Source organism: Osmia bicornis, chromosome 4 (genome assembly GCF_907164935.1).
Source record: "Osmia bicornis bicornis chromosome 4, iOsmBic2.1, whole genome shotgun sequence".
NCBI classification, from domain to species: domain Eukaryota; kingdom Metazoa; phylum Arthropoda; class Insecta; order Hymenoptera; family Megachilidae; genus Osmia; species Osmia bicornis.
In genome coordinates, this window is record NC_060219.1 from 1,664,420 (window position 1) to 1,686,672 (window position 22,253).

Below are 22,253 nucleotides of genomic sequence, written 5' to 3' on the forward strand. Positions count from 1 at the left end.
GTTGTCTCAATGTGTCTTGTACGTGATAGGTTAGGTTAGGTTCTTGTCTCCGCGGACCAATCAGATTATAGATAGAAATCAATGTAGTGTCAAATTAACCTTAAAAGTACGCTGAAGACGTTCAGTTTTACATACATATAGGGGGAAGTTGCCGAAATCGTACCACTTAAGATATTATGCATAATATGAAGCTCTGGTATGTCTGTTTGAGAATTTAGCTGAGCAATTTTATAGAATATCATTTAAATAACCTGTGGACAACGTTAACTGCATTTTGAACGCAGTTGTTATGTCTTACATGCATTAGTAAAAAAATGATACAAAGGTACGATTTTGGCAACCGGTATCCTAAATCGTACTGGTTAGTTTTCAATATCCTATCTCTGAGTTATAAATAATAAATTGATTTTATTTAACATTGAGGACAATAATAACATTTTGTGGTTTTGACACGCCTGCACTGGCCTCATATACCCTTAAACATTGTATTATATTTTCAAGTTGAATTTCTTCATACAAACTGCAGAACCACTCCTCTTCATTAAGCGATACAGAAATATTTGCAGATGCACTAGTTGAAGACGTATGTTTTATTATAGCCTTATTCATGTTATTTGCACTTCACTGTCCGTACTTCCTTTTTGACATAACTATAACCTAAAAAAAATATCTAAAATATTGATCAATTGTTTAACTCGTACTGGTACGATTTGGGAAACTACGCTGCAGTACGATTTACGCTACTCGCCGGCTCTTTTATAATTTTATTTTATTTTATTTATAAGTAAGTTTTAACATGATTTGAAAATTGGCACATGCACATAAAAACGTAGGCTTATATTTATGTAAAAATAAATATCATTCAATTATTTTTAAAAGAGACAGTACAAGCGCAACATGATTAAAATTTTACATTAGGCTGACCTGCTTTTTCAAATTTGTTAGAACAGGTACTGTAATTGATTTTGATACACTATTTAAGGTTTTATAGGAATATATATGTCTTAGCTTATAAAAGATGTTGCTAGCTGGTGTCGCCATTCAACATTAAGCAAAATTTGAATGTGGTACGATTTAGGAGACCAGTACGATATCGGCAACTTCCCCCTATAACTTTTGAACACATGGATTCTTAGACTCAAAACTTGCACTTTTGAAGTTTTTTCGTCGAATGCTATTAAAATATATAAAAAAGTCAATAATTTTATTTGTCCCAAAATAAAGCTTAACCAATAGTACAAAATAACTAATAACAGTTGTAAACTATTCACTCTTAACACTATTCAACGTTCAAACATTTCGACAAATAAATGATTCGCACAAAATTGCTTTATTATTAAATTGAAAAATATTCAACTTGTTAATTCCTATCCCTGTCTACTCTATTCAGTTACTCGGGGTGTTATTCAGCGTACCACTCGTGGTACTAGAAATAATAATTGGAGATGAAACGATGATTCGACTCGTTACGAGCTCGTCGCTAAATACAAAAGCAGAGACATGATACAGATACGACACATTTGCTTGAATTTCTTTTTTCATTTCGTGTCACTGTACTCAAATCGAACGCTTAAGCTTTTTCATCGTCCTCGTAATGAGATCTGCGCGTGAGCGCACACAGCTCTTAAAACGGATATCGTTGGAAGCCGATTTCGAGTACGCTTGGCTAGATGAAAATGTTTGTTAATCCAACGACTTTATAAGTATGTATGATGCTTTCAAGAGCACGTTCTACGCGTGTATAATACCAATAATATCGTTAAAGGGGAGACCTTTGAAGTGGATGATCACGCGTCCAGACAATTATATTTTCGTTGTACTGTTTTAAAAACGTACAACCTCTATAACTTGAATTTTTTGTATCTACAAAAGAAATGATAAAATACATTTAGAAAAATTTATAATTCTATTGAGGTATTAAAAGGAAGATAATAAAAAAAAAAATGAAAATAGTTCGATCATTGAAATATTCTTCGTTATTGTCAATTAAATCTAGGTAAATTTTATTTAAAATTAAAATTAAATATTGATATTTGAAATAATATTTTGGTTTGTTATGTTTAGTAATGGTATTTGAAAATATAGAAAATATTGGTTAACTTAAAATAATAACTATTTCGTTATTTCTTTATTTCAGATTTAGCCAGAAAATACTCAACAAAATAATATAATTGAAAAATACTATTTCAAGACATTATCTAATTAAAAAATAAATTTTGTTTCCTATCATTTCAATAAAATACATATTTATAGATTTATGTTTCGATAATAAATATTTATGTCTTAATTCTGATCATTAGCACACAATATTCTATATGTATATTACATGATTTATTATAATTTAGCAAAACTCGATTTTTCATAAAATTTTCTTGGTATGTTTTAGCATAATGAACAATAATAGTGTGGAACAGCCGGATCCTGACAACATAAAAATGTTCGTGGGTCAGGTGCCACATGACATGGACGAGAACGACCTAAGGAAACTTTTCGAAGAGTTCGGCCGTGTGCATCAGATAAACATCTTGCGGGACAAGATCACCGGAAGTCATAGAGGTAAGTGTTCAAACGGTAATAACCTCGCTTTATGTATTCATGAATCACCTATCCTTGTGGTGACTGTTAAACAACTGTACAGAGATAGCCGATAAACCGATACAACGGTGCAGTATCCGCAAACTGGATACTTGGGTGCAATAAGGAATGCAATTTATGATGTATGTGTAAGTTTCACTAAGTTTTTTACAGAGATGTAGTTGTTGCGAAAATATTTGCCTTAAACTTTGAATTTGATGCTTTTTAAATGGTGATATATTGTTAAATTTAATTACAATATTTTTGAATTTTCTTTATAAGAATTTTAAATTTTATGATAGCCATTTCACATTAATTAACAATTGTAGATATAACTTAGCTACAGAAATACGTTTTAAAATACATAGAAGATTTATTTATAGAGCTATTGTATTAATTAATTTTCCATTATTTATTCATTTACAATTTAAAGCCAGGTGTATATTCAACACTGATTTTTCTATTATCAAAAATAATTAATTTTTCATTAAATATAATCATTTAGATTCGAGGCAACTAAAAAACGGAAATTCTTTTATTGATAAATAATATAATGATAAAATTAATTATTTGAAATAAAAAAAATAAATCTATTAAAGAATTCATTAAAAATATTGTCATAAATATTTTTCTGATAAAAGAAAATGCCTTCTGGTATTTCTTCATTTTAAGATCATCCTACCATTTGCTGAACCGTATGTGCCTACGCGTTGATTAAACGTGTGTTTCGATTGAATCATGAGCACGTTGAACGAAAGCCGAGTTAATTTAATTACGTGATTCTTTTTTTCATTCCGGCAATTGAATGTGTCGGAATATTGAATAACGAGCCGAATTTTCATTAGTCCGTCGCGTAGAATGGGATACTTTAATCTTGTCGCACTTCTATTAACTACACTGTTCTCGATAATCGGACAAAATTGAATTGTCTCCCAGCGTCTATTTTTAATCGTGCCACCGCCTAGTACATTCTTCAGGAAAAAATTGAGTTAGTAAAAATTTTCCTCAACACGTTCGATGGTCTTCGATGATTAATACAGCTATTTAACTGACTTCGGAAAGGAGGAGGTTACTCAATTCGATCAGTATGTATTTTTTTTTTTTGTGTGTGTTCACCGATTGCTCCGAGATGGATGGATCAATCGGAACGAAACCTTTTGCATCTTGTAGGACATATTTCCGCGATATCTCACTTGCAAAAATGTATGCAATTTGTTATTGTTAATAACTATTGTGAAAACTTGTATGGAACTTGTTATCGTTAAAAACTATCGTTATTGCAATTAACCAATAAGAACGGTAAACGACCTTACGGCATCCTACAAATACTGCTCGTTGCACTAAAAAGTGTGAAATAAAATAATTTTTAACAAAAAATACAACCGATTTCGAAATGCACTAAAAAGTATGAAATAATTTCTACTTCATTTATACAAATACCCAACAGCTATTAATAAAATACTTAATACATTTCAACCTTTTCGGAGGCGGCGTAAAATTAAAAACTTTTCTTCTACTAGGAAGATTCAGGCGTCGATAACCTATCAAATCATTATTGGCAGCATCGTATATTCGGGTATTTTTAATTTTGTATTTTTGTTAAAAATTATTTTATTAGCTAATAAGTTCAAACATATTATTACCAAAATGTTTATGTTGCATAATACAGTATTTATTATTTTATACTAGGGGACTTTAGAATTTTGGATAAGTTATTAAAAAATGATGTGTTTACACAAGACATGGAAAGCAAATTATAAACAAATAATATTTTTTTAATTAACATCTTTTATTTCTCTCAACGCCATAAAAAAAAGAAACGTTTGTACCCGTTTGTATTACCTTCACTTTCGTTTGTACCCCAAGGGGTTCGTTTGTACCGATTTTTGAAACTGACCCCAAGAGGTAACTCCGCCATTTTTGAAGATTTATTATGCTAAGGACATAAAGACTATAAATATGTTGGTAGTATTTGTAGAAATATGATTATCTTTAGGAGGCGGTACTGTTTCTTTACTTTCACCTATTTTTTTTATTGTTTTCTTTTTTTATTATTTGCGATGCCGATCGTCGATGACCTTCACCGCATTCAATGTGTTAATTTCACCAAATGGATGTTTTTTTATTGTCTAGCGTTTTAACTCTTTAAAGCATAGTGAAGTTAAAAATTTCCCACCATTTTGTACTTAAATATGCATGGGGGATGTTTTTTATACCACTTTGAAAAATTGAAATTACTTGACACATAGGTTCATATTGATACTCATCTACTTCAACAGTTCACTGAGTTCACCAATGTGTTTTAATCAATACCATTCATAAAGTCATATAGCACGGTGGGGCTGTTCGTGTTCCATTTAATTAATTAATTAATGAAATGTTTAATTTTTTACAAATTTTGTGTAATTTTATTTCTCTACTAATTAAAATAAACTTAATTTGTTAAATTTTATAAGAATAAAATTTCTGTGCAACATGGAGTTTTTTATAGTTTAAAATTCCCTCCCTCAAAGAGTTAAAACATTGATGTGGCATATGTAGATGTCTTAATTTCTCTAACGGGCTCATTATTCCAACAAATCGATGCCATGAAGAACTATTGAAATCGAGTATCGAACAACACGCGTCGTTATCAAAGTCTCTCACGATCGCGAGTTCTTATCGACAAGATTTTTATCGGTTTAAAGGTTACGTGTTCGTAACAAAACCGAAAAAAAATCGGTTTTCACAATCGGTTAGGGGAAAAAAACAAAAATGATGAACGGAGGTACCGGAACTTTTGCGGCACTGTTGGCGTTAAAACTGGTCTGTATGACAAGTGCGAATGAATGTGGAAAGAGAGAAAGAGCAGGGAAAATGGACGGCATTTACGATGGCAGGAAGGGCGATAAAACGTTGCGACACGATTGTACAGCGAGATTAAAGCAGCCTTCGGTGCAGTTGTGCACCATGCACATAATTCCAGAATAAAATAATTCCACTGCCCTAGCTGGACAGATCGAACGATTTCAGAACCCTCGTTGATGATGAATCGCGCTGCTCCCGTTTCATTTCCGCAGTTTCTGACATTCCTTTTCTTCGTTAGTCCTTTTCATTAACGATAGGTAATAACTAGAAATATACAAAAAATATAGTGACTCACGTATTTCTTTACATGTTTGTACATTTTTAAGAACGATCTGATAAAGGAAGATCCTCAACCGGAAAATTCAAAAAATTATAAAATTTGGGGAATATGTAGTACTATGTATGGTGCAATCTTTTTATTACCTAAATTCACTTTAAGGGGGTAAAATCGGTCCGTGAAAATTCAGCTGTTTTTAAATTTTGTATTAGAATTTGTAAACTACAAGAGATAAAAAAAAGTTTTCCGACAAAACTTGTTCCTTTTGCACATTATCGTCTGATAAAGGATTTATTAATTGCTTATGGTTAGTATAAAAACGTTACACACTAAAAGATTAATAATTAAAAAAAATTTTTTTTTCAAAAATCGATTTTATCCCTTTGGAATAACTTCACCTAACGGTATTCGCAAATTGTTAGATATAAAATGGCACAAGGTTAATGCTAATAATGGAGAATATTTTGTTGAATGAATTGTTTTCATTCCTCTTAAATAAGACTTTGATTATCTATATTAAAAAATCGGAAAGAATTCATTCCTATAATTAGATATAATATTGTTAAACCGTCTGAAAGCATACTTGACTTCAGTACTTACTTAGAAAGGCCTGTACTTCTCTACTAATACAAGTGCAAGGTACTAATAGAAATATTGTACAAGGTACTTTTTTGACTCAATGTAAGTACTCGTATAGGTAGCACACAGAAGGATCGATGCCCAAACAGTGGTGGTCGTCGCTCACGCTTCCACTGCCCTTTCTCGAGCTATTGATCGAAGAGGACTGCCGCCGTGTCCCTTGGACTCTTACGTCGAGTTGTATCTGCGTACTCGTGTGTCCATGTACGATTATCATAGGTTCATACTGTTCGACGCGTGTCTATCATAACTCCCAAGGTCCCATGCCAGTTACTGCCACTATGTTTTTACCATTTCCTACCTTCACTCTTCTTTCAACTAATATTTTTCAACTTCTGCTTTTTTCTCATTGACCTTTTCAAAAACATTTGCTTAGTTATGGGATATGTTATAGTACGTAAGGAAACCAACTGAATGTACATTTTTTAAAAATTAATAAAATTACATTTGCTGTTAAAGATTTTTTTATCAAATTTGAAAATTCCTTAATAGGTGCAATAAATTTTTAATATTCGGTATTTCCGGTGACGAACGCTTCTGTTGCGTCAGTTTTCAATTATTTTCCGAAATTAATTAAAGTAAAAAAAGATTGAGACGCTCCAGATTTGAATAATTAGAATTATTAAGGTTTCGTCATCGATATTCCATTATAAATTCATTTCGTTATTTCAAAGAATCTTTAAAAATATATAAATTTCTTATTTGAGGGAATTTGGGTCAGGTTAGGGGGATAAATGAATTAATTGTTATATTATTTTTAATAAATGTAGAAAATTGTTATAAATGTAAGTATATGTACATATTTATTATGAAGTGATGTACTTACCTATACATATATCAGTGACGGCTTGTGGGGTGCTGAGACTTTCGAAATCTACATACGTAAAAATTAAGAAAGAAATTAAATATGGAGAAATATTGGAGGTGTTGTAGTTCCGCAGTTCCTATGTACGTGTCGTCCCTGCTATGTATAATTTTATACACCATGTATGTATCTGTTTATATGGTGTTATAGGTAACAGAAAGACTAAATCCTTTAAATAAGATAAGTTCCAGAAAAAATTAATCCTGTAGATATATTGTGTAAGCTAGAAGTAAGACCAGTATTTTCAATAACAATAATTAATTATATTTTTAAATACAACAAATTGTATAGAACAATCTTTTTACATCTTTTTTGAAAGTTTATAATTTCTTTCCAAAAATTCGAAATGAGTATGTAATTAATACGTCTATCTAATACTATAATGTATCTTATAAGACGTACAATGCATTACATGTAATTTTTATCAATACTCAGCGTCGGATTAAAGGAAGGTCTAAAAAGGGCTATAGTGGCGAACCCAATTTTGCAGGGGGTCTCATTATAAGCCTTCCATTTATTATATCAGAAAATATTAAATGAACTTGTTTTACTGTTGTCTTATTTTCTTATGATTAAATGTTACTTCATTTTATTTAGAATATATTGCAATTCTCTAACCAAGTTTATTAACCGAGGGAATCTCTCGAAGGTTTAATTGTCGAAGGTTCCAGAAATCTTAATCTGGCCCTGTCTATACTTAAACACCCTTCTTGCAAATGCAATTTTTATATTACCGTATTTTATAAATATTTTATACGCTAAAATTCATTTAAATATTTGATAACCACCTTAAACGTTAATGGCTATAATATTTTATGACAACAATCGTAATGTCGTAAAGTGGGTATAAAACATCGAGAAAGGAAACTCAGGAATGGCGATAGGAAGATATTAACGAAGTGGAGAAATATTTAGTTCCTGCCGGGAAAAGGAAGGAAATATTCTGTCATCATAAAAGTATAACGATAGTTTTGTAATTGTTCTTTGCTACCGCATCACTTGCTGGAAAGTTTCTGGGTCGAGTAGAGAAACAGAGGGCTTTATTCAGGAAACGTGATGCAACTGCTGGCTCGTTCATAAATCAATTATTGGTTACTGTTTAGAGTAGAGAAAATTGCTTACAGCCTGGTCGGCTTTATCCGAATGTCTCATTAATTATCCACGTTTTGCTCGCATCTGGCAATGGAAATTGAATTATCGCGTTCGATTTTAAGGTTGCCAATTTGCCCTTTTTCGATCTTTCGTCGTTTTGATACATTATGAAATGATGAACACGAATTGTGTTGCTGTAAACTATTCGGATAATAATGTTTCTTGTTCTTTTCTTTCAGTGAAAAATTTGTCTATTATAAAAAACATAGTGATTGATTTTTTAAACATTATATACATTTTAACTATTTATCATTGAAATCGTTATTGTTTTCTATATTATTTATTCTTATTATCAATATTAGCATTATTAGATATTACTATTGTTAAAATTTATTTTTTTACTGTTATTACTAACATTATTTTCACTTATTATTTTTCTTATACTCGAATCATTATTATTGTTATTCTATTAATATTATTAGTATTAACGAAGATAGCAGTAATATTATCAATACTGATTATTATCATCATTTTTATCACTTCCTATTCAAGTTTATCTTTATTACTATTAATATTATTTAATAGTGCAATCTTAAAACCAGTCAATTTCAATTTTAATAGTCAATTTTTTCAATAAATGAAAAAATTTATGTGTCCATATCAACATCAATTGATGCAACGAAACAAATTAATTTATATGCAATACAAAACGTCAAGTTAATCAAATGGATTCTAAAACAATATTGACTTTTAACGTTACTTTCAAAAGTGTACATTTTTTGTTCGATAACATATTTAATGGGAAGGTTCCAAAATGGTATGATATTGCCACGAGTCATTGATTGCATGAAATGCAGAAATCCTGAGAACTTTCGGAACAATTAATCTAGACGAATTGTAAACGTCACGTGCAGCTGCAAAATTGATGGTAGGCGGCGGGTTGAAATTCCTTTGCCACTGGGAAAATTTAACTTGATTACCTTGGCGTAATGGTGAATTAATGTCTCGCTAGAGGGTCGTTCCATTTATCCGCACTTTTGATTGGAAACAGACTGATTCTTAATTGTCAATATTATGGTTCTTTAGAGTACGTATCTGGAGCATAAATCAGGAAAAAATATTCAAACTGTAGTTATTAGAGTAATGATATACTTTGATTCTTATTCGGTTGCTAGAAAAGTAGTTAAGTACGATACTTATTCATCAATTTTTAAATAGTATATCTTAAATTAGAGTGAAATTCATTAATACTAGGGCAAGCCGAGTCCAAAGGACCTGAAGGTCCCTTTTAAAGTAAACAGCATACAGTAAAAACAGACTTATTAGCATAAATTAATAAAATAAATTCTATACACTTAAATGTATAAAATATATATTCTAAAAAGTTTCTTTAAAAATAAGCATCAAATATTAAAATAAGAATAATCGCAATTACTTTTGCACCAGTGTAATATGTTATACGAACAAACGATTTTATTTTCAATAAATGTGGAGTAGATCCTTATTAAATGTTCATAATTATTTTAGTGAAATGCATGACAGGCACTTATAGAAATTGAAATTGGAAAAAAAGTAATAATATTAATGTAGTAGAAGCAGTAGTATAAGATATCTTATTTTGTAGGAGATCAGTTGATTTATCCTATATTACTTGTAGTTAATTATATGTATGTCTAATATAATAACGGAACAGTTAGTATACTTAAACTGATACGAAACTTTGAAAAAATATCAAGTTAATGTTTTCATTGAGGCCATATTTGTAGAATGTTAATCCATGTAGAGTAGGTTCTCGTTATATCGTCACATGAGCGATTTGATTTCACACGGATTTTCAAGTATACTAGTGCCACTTTGCACCATCATATTCTACGAAAATTTTACAATTTTATCGCCCTTTCTCCCTTCAATTGAAAGTTTGGAAGCTTGAAAAATTGTCCGCCCCTATACCCCTGACCGCGACAATATAATGAGAGTTTACTGTAATAAATATTTACCACTAATGTATACAAAGTGTCTCGTTTATATCTACTATCTTTAATCATTTTTTTATTTATACCGATGTAAAAAAATGTTTAGGAATAATTATTGTATTTAAAGGAGAAAATTAGGTGATTTATTTTTGTCTTCAAGTAGGTACAATTCATTTTTCCCAAAAATACAAGTTAGAAAAGTAAAAATATCCCATTCGTTTAATCGAAATAAATAATTGCCTAAAACTTGGTTTCCGAAATTGAACCATTGATTTCATTTGTAAAAATTATTATTGCTACTACGGTCGTCCAATTAAAGCAACCCTCACCGTTTTATATTTTGTTATACAATTCTTCGAAGCTGCATATACCTAATAACATTATGGTTATGAGTCAAATTGATCCAAACTTGAGTACTATTATAAAGGTTACTCAGTGACGGCTTTCTATTTGTAAAACCGAGATCGTTGCCAACAGTATCAGAAAGTACTTCGGTTGAAATACCGTAATTTCCAAACTTGGATCATTTTCGATCAGCGAAGTGATTTCGTGCAGTGGCGAACTCGAAGGGGTTGTTTAAACGTTGGCAGAAAATCGATTTTGTTCGGCTGCGAATGAAAACCGAAGGGCAAGCGATTAAAACAGCAAATGCGACACGGTTGTAGACGTAGGCACTGACCAAACAGCGTCGCGGAGAAGATAAATATTGTAATACGCGAGCCACGAGTCCATTTTGCGGGGAATAAAACATTGCCGGTTACATGTATTTTAAGTTAATTAAAGCTATAGCGTTGTTTTATCCCGGTTAACAATGGAACCCGCCAGCATTCATCGTTGTGTGTTTTTGTTATGTTCCTGTACAAGCATCAAGTTAAGGTCTGCTTGTTACGTAATTTTACGTTTTGAAAAATATCCTTTCATTCAATTTCCATTGAAATCTACGCTATTGTTCTGTTAAAAAGCTTGATCGAAAAAAAAAGAGAATAAATGGTTTCGGTTACAAATGTTATGCAAGCTTGTATTTTTTTAACGGCATGTTTTATTATAACTGATACTATAAATTTAGTTGAATTAATAATCTGGAAAAAAACAAACCCTGGCAAGTTCAAATATTGAAAGTTGTGGAACACTGGTTAAAACTAAATTAAATATGATTTGTTTAAACAATCACAATAATCCAAAATATTTTGGATTTATGAAGACATTGATAAATGACATAAGAAATTATACTTTTTACATTTTTGAAAAATGTGTCTATTAAATAATTTAGTAAATCCTCTTCAACATTTAACTTATCTGGTTCTTGCACCAAAATATTGAAAATTAACAAACGACCTAAAGGTCTGAATATTTATTAGAAACTAAAAGTATAGAAACTGATTTTTAAGCTCTATTATCAACTTTTTTTTAGCATCTGCTTTTTCAATGATTTTTCCTATGTTTGTAAATGTCCTTTTTTTATTTATTGATCCTCTAATAGGTAGATAATGAAGAGAAGTATAACTCAGAAATAGATCTGTTGATCTGTAGGTAGTCATATTTTCTTTCCAAAGATCATATTAAATCATTTCAAGATCTGTAAGTTTATAATATAAATTCCTTTCATTCATAATATCCTTAAAATTAAAGTTTTGGGAGTTTCTGCTTTCCCTGCAATACCATTTTCTTGAAACAAGTCTACTCGTGCTCGTTACTGTATAATTTTACTGAAAAGTAAATTTGCCCGGTTTTTGTATAAAAGTTTTCAGTTGCAAGATATAAAGATACTTATTTCAATTAGGAATTGAAGGCATTTTTCTAAGAATCTCCAGAAGCAGGCTAGTTTGTGTAACATGGAAGCCAATGTCGTATTTCTTTGTTCGCAAAAAATTCCTTGCTCGGAAAGGTTCGTGCCCGTAAGTCAAATTAAGTCTCCGGCTGATGGTTTTTGCACGAGCGTGTTCGAGCTGACCGACAGAGGGTTGAGCGAAAAAAGGCGGAGAAAGAATAAAAGGAGATCGGTAAGACGCGAGCAAAGGTCAGACGTAAAAGTCATCGGCAAGGATTCTTGGTAAGAGCTTCAATGCTCGTAGGAAATGCGGAAAACTATAGAAACCTTGGTATGGAAGCGGTGAGCTTAACTAGAATCCTATTTCCGTGCGTTCAAAGGCGACTTATACGACCTATAAGGGCATGCAAGGTTTAACTGGTTTCACAATCACCCAGAATACTCCACTCTTGCTTCGACTGTTTGTAGAAAAAACGTCTCGTGCATGTTTCATTATTGATTTAGCTTTCAAATAGCTACAGTAAGTATTATTAATATTAAAAGTAATTTAAGAAGAGAATCATATAATTTTTATGTATAAAATATTATACAATTTCGTATATAACTGGGAAATATGAATAAGAAATAAATATCAATCATCATATCAATATCCTCGTGTAAACATTTACACGCAAGTAATGGGAAGCGGTAGGTCTATATACAGGGTGTCCCAGCTTAAATGTTATAATTCCGTTATTCCGTAACTATTAATGATACAAAAAATTGTTGATATGGGAATTGCACGGTAAAAGGGGGCCTATGTTTTGGCCGAAGTGAAAAATCATTTGCATTATTAGTTTAAAAGATATGATGGTCAAGTTTCGTTTTTCAAATGGACCTATATATTTTTTTATAGTTCACGTGATAGTGCTTCTCAACACGAATTTATTAAGCTTTAATGTACTCACCCGATTTTTATTAGTTTTCTAGATATAACGCTTACAAATTTACTGATTTTCAGTAGAAAAGGATTTCAAACACGTGGCACTTACCGGATGAATAGAACCGCCTATGGTGCTTCCTAGTCGGACGAAATCCTTTTCTACTGAAAATCAGTAAATTTGTAAGCGTTATATCTTGAAAACTAATAAAAATCGGGTGAGTACATTAAAGCTTAATAAATTCGTTTTGAGAAGCACTATCACGTGAACTAAAAAAAAATATATAGTTCCATTTGAAAAACGAAACTTGACCATCATATCTTTTAAATAATTAAATCAAAGCATCATTTCGTTGACTGTGCCTGAAAACAAAACATAACCGTAAAAATATATATATGTTAAATAATTGTAACATAAATAACGAAAACATTTCCACATCTAATAAATGTAGTTTTATTGTTCGTTTTGTTGTTAATGTCCTTTCTAAAGTGTGCTTTGATTTAATTATTTATTATATTACATTTGCATACAATTTTTATTTTTTGTTTGTCCTGAATAATATCATTGCATATGCAATTGAATTCCAATTAATTGGAGTAAATAAATCGAAAAAAAACATTACACACCAGGAGAGGATTTGAACCCTTGCCTTTTCTGTGTACGCGTCAGATACGTTACCACTTCGCCAAATCACTTTTCGCCAAAAGCTTTGACTAACTTTATATTTCTACGTATAATGAAACTTCAAACAAATATCTAAAAAATTATTGAATATCTACGCCTATAATGGTATATAATCGTAAACGGGAGAACGAGATCTATAAGTGTACGAAGTTTCAACTAAATCTGAGACTCGAAGAACTTACCTTCTCCTTGTAAATGGAAGAATGTTTAGGCCAGACTTAAGCCCTTTTAAAAAAAATTAATTATCTTTGACGATTAATTCCTTTAAATTTAAAAGTGATCTTTTTCTTTTTCTTTTACAAAATTTAAATTTGTATAATGAAACTGGTTGAAGAGGACCTAAACTCGAGTTAGAACGTTACAGAGTACCTAATTGGATGTTTTCAGTGGTTTTCCAAACATGTTACATAAAATCTTTAGATCTTAAAACTAGAATCATTCTGTAGTTACTTTGTTATCTTGTCTAAAACAAAAATGTCTCTTTCATCCCATCTCTCCTTCATTTCCTTTTATGTTACTGGCCATTCGTCACTGGCAAAAGAAGAAAAAAAAAAAGAAACGAGCGAGCAAGTACGAGACATTAGTTGGAAAGTACGTGGAACACGCGGCGAACGGAGGTTTTATTGCTTCCCGGAGCACTCCACCCGAGAGACCGGAAGTTTACCCCTCTACCCAACCGTCCTCACCCCCGCCCCTCTTCGGAACCACGGTCCCGGCGGCAACCCCCCCACCCCAAAATAAACGGTGTATTGCGTCGCGTTATTTATGCAAGCGGTGGACACGAGATAGCTTCGGAAAGTTTCGATCTCTCGGCGGGGTTAAATCACATTTCGCGTTTCAGCTACTCGAAAATTGTGACGTTTTCCGGAACTTCGTTTCTGAATTTCACGCTTGACAGTTTTAAATGGGCTCCGCGATGGAATTCTAAATCGTATTAAACCGCGACGTGTCATTCCCCCCTACGCCAATTCTGTATTTTGTGTATACGTAACAATCGAGTCCGATGTTATTCACACGATTGACGATAGTACGCATTTTACCGATATCCCTTGCCAATCGAAAAAGAATAAAACGCTTCTTGCAATTCTTTCCTTGTATTATACCAATTGTGATGTGTACTATTCAAATTTTATTCTTTTTTGTTATAATCGCTACAGAAATATAGTGCAGTTATAAATCTTATTCGCCTGTAAATGACGTCTGTTTTGTTCATACTTGATTAACCCTTGGCTGGCATTGTGGGGTACGAAACGACCCCAGATAATTCAGCTTCAATTAATTGAAGCCACTTTTGGCGAAAATTCGTTCCTTCAATTCTCCAACTAAATACCTTTTTTGGAACCACAACTTTTGTACTATTCTTTCCTTTAAAGTGTTTAATATCAAGAGTGTCTAGCTAAAATTTCAACTCTTTATATGAAAATTTGAAAATGTTATGATTTTTTTGTGAAAACTCATTTTTTCAATTTTTTTTTCATATTCAGTATCTAATTTTACTAGAATTAGCTATGAAATATGTTAAAACATCTTTCAAAGATTATCCAGAAATTTTTTCAAATTAAAATAATGAATAGCTTCTTCGCATGAAATATTTTAGTGGTTGGGGTCTTAATCGTTCCATTGTGCCAGCAATGTTAAGGGTCTAAAAATTTTCTATAATATTCAGTTGAGAAATAAATTCTGAAAACAAATATTTTCAAATATTAAAGAGAATTTTTGCTTTTATTGCTTACAGTCCTATAAGTGCAATGTACATATCGCTATGCTATATTTCTGCATCGACTATACCTCATAAAACAAGAGATATTATTATTGTAAGTACGCACAAAATTGCATTCTTACTTATAATAATTATAACATTAAAAATATGTATAATTTTTAGCAAGATGTATAACTTTATGTAAACTTTTCTGAAAATCCATTATAAGTATTTTATTTCATTAAATATAAAGTTTAATATTTAATAATATAACACTGCATGATAGATACGCAGTTATAAGTGATCACATTCTTACGTGTCCAATAATGAGGTCATTTAGTATATTACAAATTTACTTAAGCGTGAAACATCTTAAACTCTTCATTATGATAACGTAACAACGTCGAACTTCACGGGTGCCGGAAGTGTAAAGCTCTTTGAAAAGCTGTTCCTTGAATATCAGCGGATCGTGTACCTTGTTGTATGGAAATTACTCGCAGGATCCGTTTGCTGTTCCCCGGCAATATGTTGATCGATCTTATAGCACTCGTTGCGCCCAAGTACACTCCATCATTAATCACGAGCCGCTATTAATCGTCCTTAAGTAGAACGACGTTCGAGGTACAACCGGCGTCTCTCGCCCCCTTTCATCTAGAAGAAAGACCCGCCGGCAAAGTTCGCCGTCGAGGCTGTCTGAAAACCTCCCCGTACAGATCCATAGAAATCACTCTGGAGTTATTTGTCAGTTCTGCGGCCCCAGCCGTGTCTCCTGGCCGATTTCGGAGATCGATGCTCTCCAACTCCAGCTGTGCACCGGCCTTGTGAACGATCGCCCTCCATTCGTTCTCCCTCTTGTAGCAATGATCGATATGACTCGCAGTTTTAAAACGTACGTTTGACCGCGAAAAATCATAATTTTCATCTATTCTATTACCTGATTTGCGCCCGCTTTAAATACTTTTAACTCGAGAAACCAAGTAACAAAATTTTCACCACTGAACAGTAGGTCCTTAGAACACTGTAAATCCTTAAATTGCTGGTTCAAGCTTAGGGTTTCAAGCTGGAAAGTTGGTCAATAATACTTTTTACTGAAATTCTGTAGGTATGATAAGTGGGGCGTCTGATGATGTCACCCAAACTAAACCTGTTAAGAAAGTACACTTACTCAGAAGAGACAAACAAAAATGTTTTTTCAATAAATGTTCTTTTATTTTAAAAAGTATATCTTCAAAAGATTTTGATCATATTTGATCCATTGAGAAATGTTAATATTCAAAGATGAGATACAAATTTTAATCTTCCTAAATATACCGATGATTTTTCGATTACTTAAAAAAGTGAGATGTATCTGAATTTTAGTCCGTACATATCACACCAGAGATCTACGTGCTAAGAAGTATACGTAGCTTTCGTTTTTCTTCACGTTCCTCTTCCCTTAGCCTTTTTTGCGTCCACCCGAAATTTTATTTTATCCTCTTTGTGCCCCGTATTGCTTAAAGTTCTCCTTGGATTTGCGGAGAAGACGGTAGGTCCTTTCAGACGACGCACTCCAACGGATTAGACGAAAAACTTTAAACGAAACTGCCACGCGAAACTATTGGAAAGCTGCTTTCGCATTGGCGGAAATTGAACACACATCTCAGTTCGAACGAAAACAGTCTAACCGTTCAAACGAATTTCTTTCACTTCTCAAGAAATGTATCTTTGTCAATTTTAATCTTGAAAAGTACATTTCAAGCTTGCGTTTATTAAAGCAGTTCTGATTGCTTTTCGTGAATTCTATTGGACAATTGTGTCTAGTTCTATTGACTAGTACTTGACGAGTCCAGTTTTGAGGTCTTGAAACTTTCGATTACAAAGTTAGGCACAGTACACTCGAGTATGATGTAAGCTTTCAGTTAAATAGAAAGATAGAGGGAAGTATCTTCCATCTTAGGAGGATGCTGGAGGAACTTAGAGAAAGCCTAACATAACCTTAAAGAATGTGAATAAATAAGGCAAGTGATGACATTATTAAGAAATTAATAATTTCGAAAATTTAAAAAAATGTTGTCGGAAACAAACAGAAATAAACAAAATTAGAGTTAAAGAAGGTAAAAACAAATGAACAAGTGATATAAAAACAGAACACAAGCACTTTGTGTACATTATTTCTAATAACAGGTTTTTCACCTAAATGGAAAGTTTAAGACGGATACAGGTTAACCTTGATTCCGTTTAACTGAGTGGAACGTTATTCTTATTGTTTTTAGTGAAAGCAAGATTTGAGATGCTATAAATATGTATTCGAATGACGCTTCTTGCCTCGACCCATCGTAAAATCAACTCATGCGACGCTAGAGTTGAAGTTTATGGTATGTAAATACATTTCAGGTAATAAGTTGTTAGCGATAGCGAGTAAGCTGTTACCATTGCACTAGCAATTTCTTTGACGCCGTCATTGCAAAATCTTCCTTTCTCGAATATGTTTTGCAAGGATTGCAGGGACCGACATTGATTCACTCTTCTGTTGTTATATGTATAGTAGCCGTTATAGTAGCACTATGTGTACCTCCAAGTATTGTTTTTCATACTACACGTTTCAGGATACTAGTAATTTTATTAAATTCTATTACTTATAATTTAGAAAATTGCAAAGTTTGCAAAGATAGAAAATTATACATTTTAGAAAATTGCATTGTAGTTGTTTCAAACTCTTTAACTTAACCTCTATATTGCATAATTAATTTCTCTAATTATTTATGTATTTTTTAAAAGTTTCAATTTTTGAATAAAAGAAAATCTTCAGTTTTCAACCTTTTTTCTTTTTACAATATTTTTAATATTGCAAAGGCTTCTTCACCCTTGAACAATGGAGTCTCGATATATTGAAACCTAAAACTACAAACCCTATACAAAGGATATTAACTTAAAGATAAATGTATAATTTTTAAACGAAAGAGTTTCATATATTGGGACAATAATTTTTAAAAGAATATTGGAAAATTTGGAAAATGAAAATAATATGGGATACATAATTAAATAAATTAAAATTGGGGTTCTCTCCGTGGTCCGCTGTCCGACAGTTAAGTATCACTTCTTTGTGTTTACCAGTGTTGCAGTATGTAATACTATTTTACAAGAAACGTATTCGTATGGAAACCTTGTATAGATATTCGGATAATTTTAATTATGTTTCTAAATAAGATTTTTTGTAAATCAAGTCCACCTTATATCCAATGAAACCGGACATCTAATCTCAACGCTGATACTGTGCGAAAAGAAGCAGTTCTATTTACTTTATAAGACTTTACTTAGTATCTATGGTGTCTTCAGTTGTACGACTCACATCGTACTGCATTATACGAACAGGAAATAAAAACTTGGAAAAATAAAAGCTTAGTTCACACGGAATGCGTTCGTGCAAACGCAAGAGGGACAGTTTCGTGTAAATTAATCGCCGGGTAGTTATGTCCTGGTGTACGACCAACGACGAGAGGGAAAAGCATTTTTCATTTCGGGAAATAAAAAGCGTGATGGGGAAAGTTAAAGAGCAGACCTTTGGACGACCACTTGTCGTTCTTTTTTATTTTTCATGCGTGTCCACCCTCGCAAAGGACGCAGTGCCAAGTGGCCAGGTTGGTAAGAACGCGAAACGCGAGTAAAACGAACTGCCTTAATTTAAAGTTGCGTACGGGATTTCGGACTTTTACTTTCAGAGTTTCACAGGGGTGGGGGATGACGGGGTGAAGAGGGGAGGGTAGATTGTCCCGGTTTCCCAGAACTCGTTACGTTTTCGTCGCAGAGAATTACGGCACTTTGACTAAAACCAGTTAAAGTCTCGTCCCAGAGTTGCGACTAAACGGGCCTTGATCCTCGTAATCTCATGGAAGCGAACGCACCTTCTTGTAGTAGTTTCATAATTTCATTGATAAATGTCTGCCTTACTTAGCGGAGAATCGAGCTGGGAAACCGCGCGCTAAGAACCTTCTGGGTAAAAGATTTTATAAATACGGAATAATTCCATTACCTTTGTACGAAGTCAATTTCGATTTTGTAATTGATTGATTATAACTTCAAACTTGAGATAGAATTTCGTTTCTTTCCGTATATTTCTTTCAGTGACAATGAGAAGGATAGCAATCATGGAGCAAGGGCGAACTGGCAGTGGACAGTTTAGAAAATTCCCGGTGGACCGGTAGGGATTTGGGGCCTAAATAATTAAAATAAAGGCTCGTATTCTACAAGAGAGCCTATCATATCGCTAATCTTCCGGTAAAAATTTAAGTCCCAGTTCGCCCCTCTCTTGAAGTATAATAGTAAATACTTTATATTCTCATATACAGGCTGCCCCAAAACTGGGACACGTTGTATCTTCCGAATGGTTAGAGTTGGAACAAAACATCGTAAAGTTCAATAATATCCCATGGTACATAATCTGCATGAAGTAAATTTAATGTATTTTTATGTATCAGTGTATCTAAAAAATGCAATTGCACTTTTTTTTAAATAGAACTCTATACTTTTAGATACCGCAGTTGATACAACTTTCTAATCTCTATAAAAAGTACTAACTAAGGTACTTATACCTTAAATCTATTAGTTCAATACTTATTGGAGTTCTAATGTGTCCGCAGATATTATAAAATATTTTTGCTTAATAAATGTTTGTACGGTACCCCATTGCAGTCTAAATACCTTTCCATTGTAATTTAGCATACCTTCAAACTGTAATAACTTTTAAATTAACAAATTTAGGGTATAAGTATATTACTAGAGATTACAGCGCAACTGAATGATCATTTAATATTTAAACCTATCGCGCGCAAGAGAGCTCTCGGCTAGTAGTTTAGTCGAGTGGCGAGTAGTTTAGTGTATGGACACTAGAGTTTAGTCGAGTAGTTTAGTAAAACGGTTTAGTCGAGTCGGTCTGTTTCATTGGATTTTGCATAGACATATGAAAATATAGCCGGAGCATAAACTGCTACTTTAGGTAAGGGGTGCTCTGATAATCGGGGCGAGGAGGGGACTCGTCTGACTTCGACTTATTCCGGCAAGACTCGGTAGTATTCGGCTCACATTTCACATGTATGTATGTTGTACACCGACGATGAGTTGCATTGAACTTGTCGCAGTGAAGTTGGCCACGCATTCACTCATCGACGCGGCGTGAATGCGTAGTGAATTTGTAGCCAACTTCACTGCGACAAGTTCAATGCAACTCATCGTAAGGATGCGAAAAGCCGAACATACCCGAGTCTGCGCTTACGAAAATAGTCGAAGTCAGATGAGTTCCCCCCTTACCGCGATTATCAGTTACCCCTCGTAGAAAGGCTCCGTCTATATTTCATATGTCTATGGGATTTTGCTGGTCGAGTAGGCTTCCCCCACCACTAACCAGGCTTGCCCCACCACTAACTAGCCTTCGGGACAGACCTGTCCGGACGCATTTCTTTAGTCAAGGGATATATCTTGAACTTTTGATTTTCAAAGCTCAACTGTACTAGTCCGGACACTTTTCTATGCACTAAACGGTTTAGTAGTAAGTAGCTACTCCTCAGTCGACTAAATTACTAGCCGTGTCTGAACCAGCCTTTAATGCGTGGGTCCAATCACGGACCTTCCCTTCCACCAACTCGCCGCTCGCGCCTGCGCACCGCATCGTGACTTTTCCCCCCGCATGCACTCCCGCAAAGCACCAAAGTCAAAACTAACTGCTCGAGCGAAATATGTAAAAGCGCGAAACGCGAACACTTCAATTTCAGAAACATGGAGATGACCGCTTTTGAAATAACTCATTCAATTATAATAATACTTTTGTGGGTCAAAGTGGCCAAGTATCTAGCTACCGCGTTAGTCATATAGCATTCGTTTTTTTAGGGCTAATCCGTGTTCACATTTACATATTTTTGTCTGCAACCGGAGCAGGCAGAGATTATTACTGAATACCTACTAATTTTATTATTATTTTTTTAATTATGTTATTTTAACCTTATTCTATTTATTATAATACTGCTTACTGTTAGTTTAAGAATAAATTTCGAAACAGAGCGTATTTTGGTATGTATACGGGGTGTTCCAGCAAGACTGATAATATCTTAAAGGGTTGCTTGTCGAGGTGATTCTGAACAACGTTTTTTTCTTTGTCAAAATGTTGGTCACGACTTAATTTGTAGATGTTCCCGAGTAAAAATTTAAATTCTAGTTTGAACCTATTAACTGTAAATAGGGTATCGCTAAAGTGAAATTTTAAAATAGAGATTTGCGTATAAAAAGTATAATTACGTATAAAAATTCCATTTTTATTATGGTAGCAAATTTGCAAAATTAATTTTGTGTATTTTTTTGTTACTTTTAAATTCTTATGATACTCGCTCACACGATACAAGGTTGTCATTTATTTCCTTATGCCTTACTTTTATTCGCAACTTCCTCTCTTCTTTAAAAAATAAAAAATAAACGTGGCTGCGCGTGAATATTTCCCTCCTTTCACCATTATGCGATGACAAGACCGTCGTCGATCCTGCAAATATTTGAGCACTCGAGCGGCAAGGAGAAAAAGAAGAGGAAGGAAAAGGGAGGACACTATATTTCGCCTGATATCCAACGGACAAATTTGCACAAAATTTACGTAACCACGAGGCTGGTGTGCAGCATGGAAAAGATATTTGAGAAATAACTGTCGGGGACGTGGAATGGTCCCTCATAATTATTTATCCATAAACATGCTTCTTAAAATATCCTAGAAATTAAAACAGATATTTCATATATGTTAAAAATAATATATATATATATATATATATATATATATATATATATATATATATATATGTTATTGAGCATGCTCGGTGTTATTGGTCTTCACTAGATACTTTCTTTTATATCACGTTCATTGATGTAATTTGGGGTTACTTTTGAGGTGGGCCAGATCCCTTA

General features: G+C 33.0%; 1 protein-coding gene across 9 annotated transcripts in view; it reads left to right on the forward strand.

Moving 5' to 3' along the window:
- Positions 1–22,253, forward strand: part of LOC114877910 (CUGBP Elav-like family member 2) — a 761,531-nt gene that overhangs the window by 473,663 nt on the left and 265,615 nt on the right. For all 9 annotated transcript variants that reach the window (XM_046285524.1, XM_046285526.1, XM_046285527.1 and 6 more), the window contains one exon: positions 2,387–2,556. In XM_046285524.1, coding sequence (XP_046141480.1) covers positions 2,387–2,556 — 170 coding nt within the window. The remainder of the gene's footprint in view (positions 1–2,386; positions 2,557–22,253) is intronic.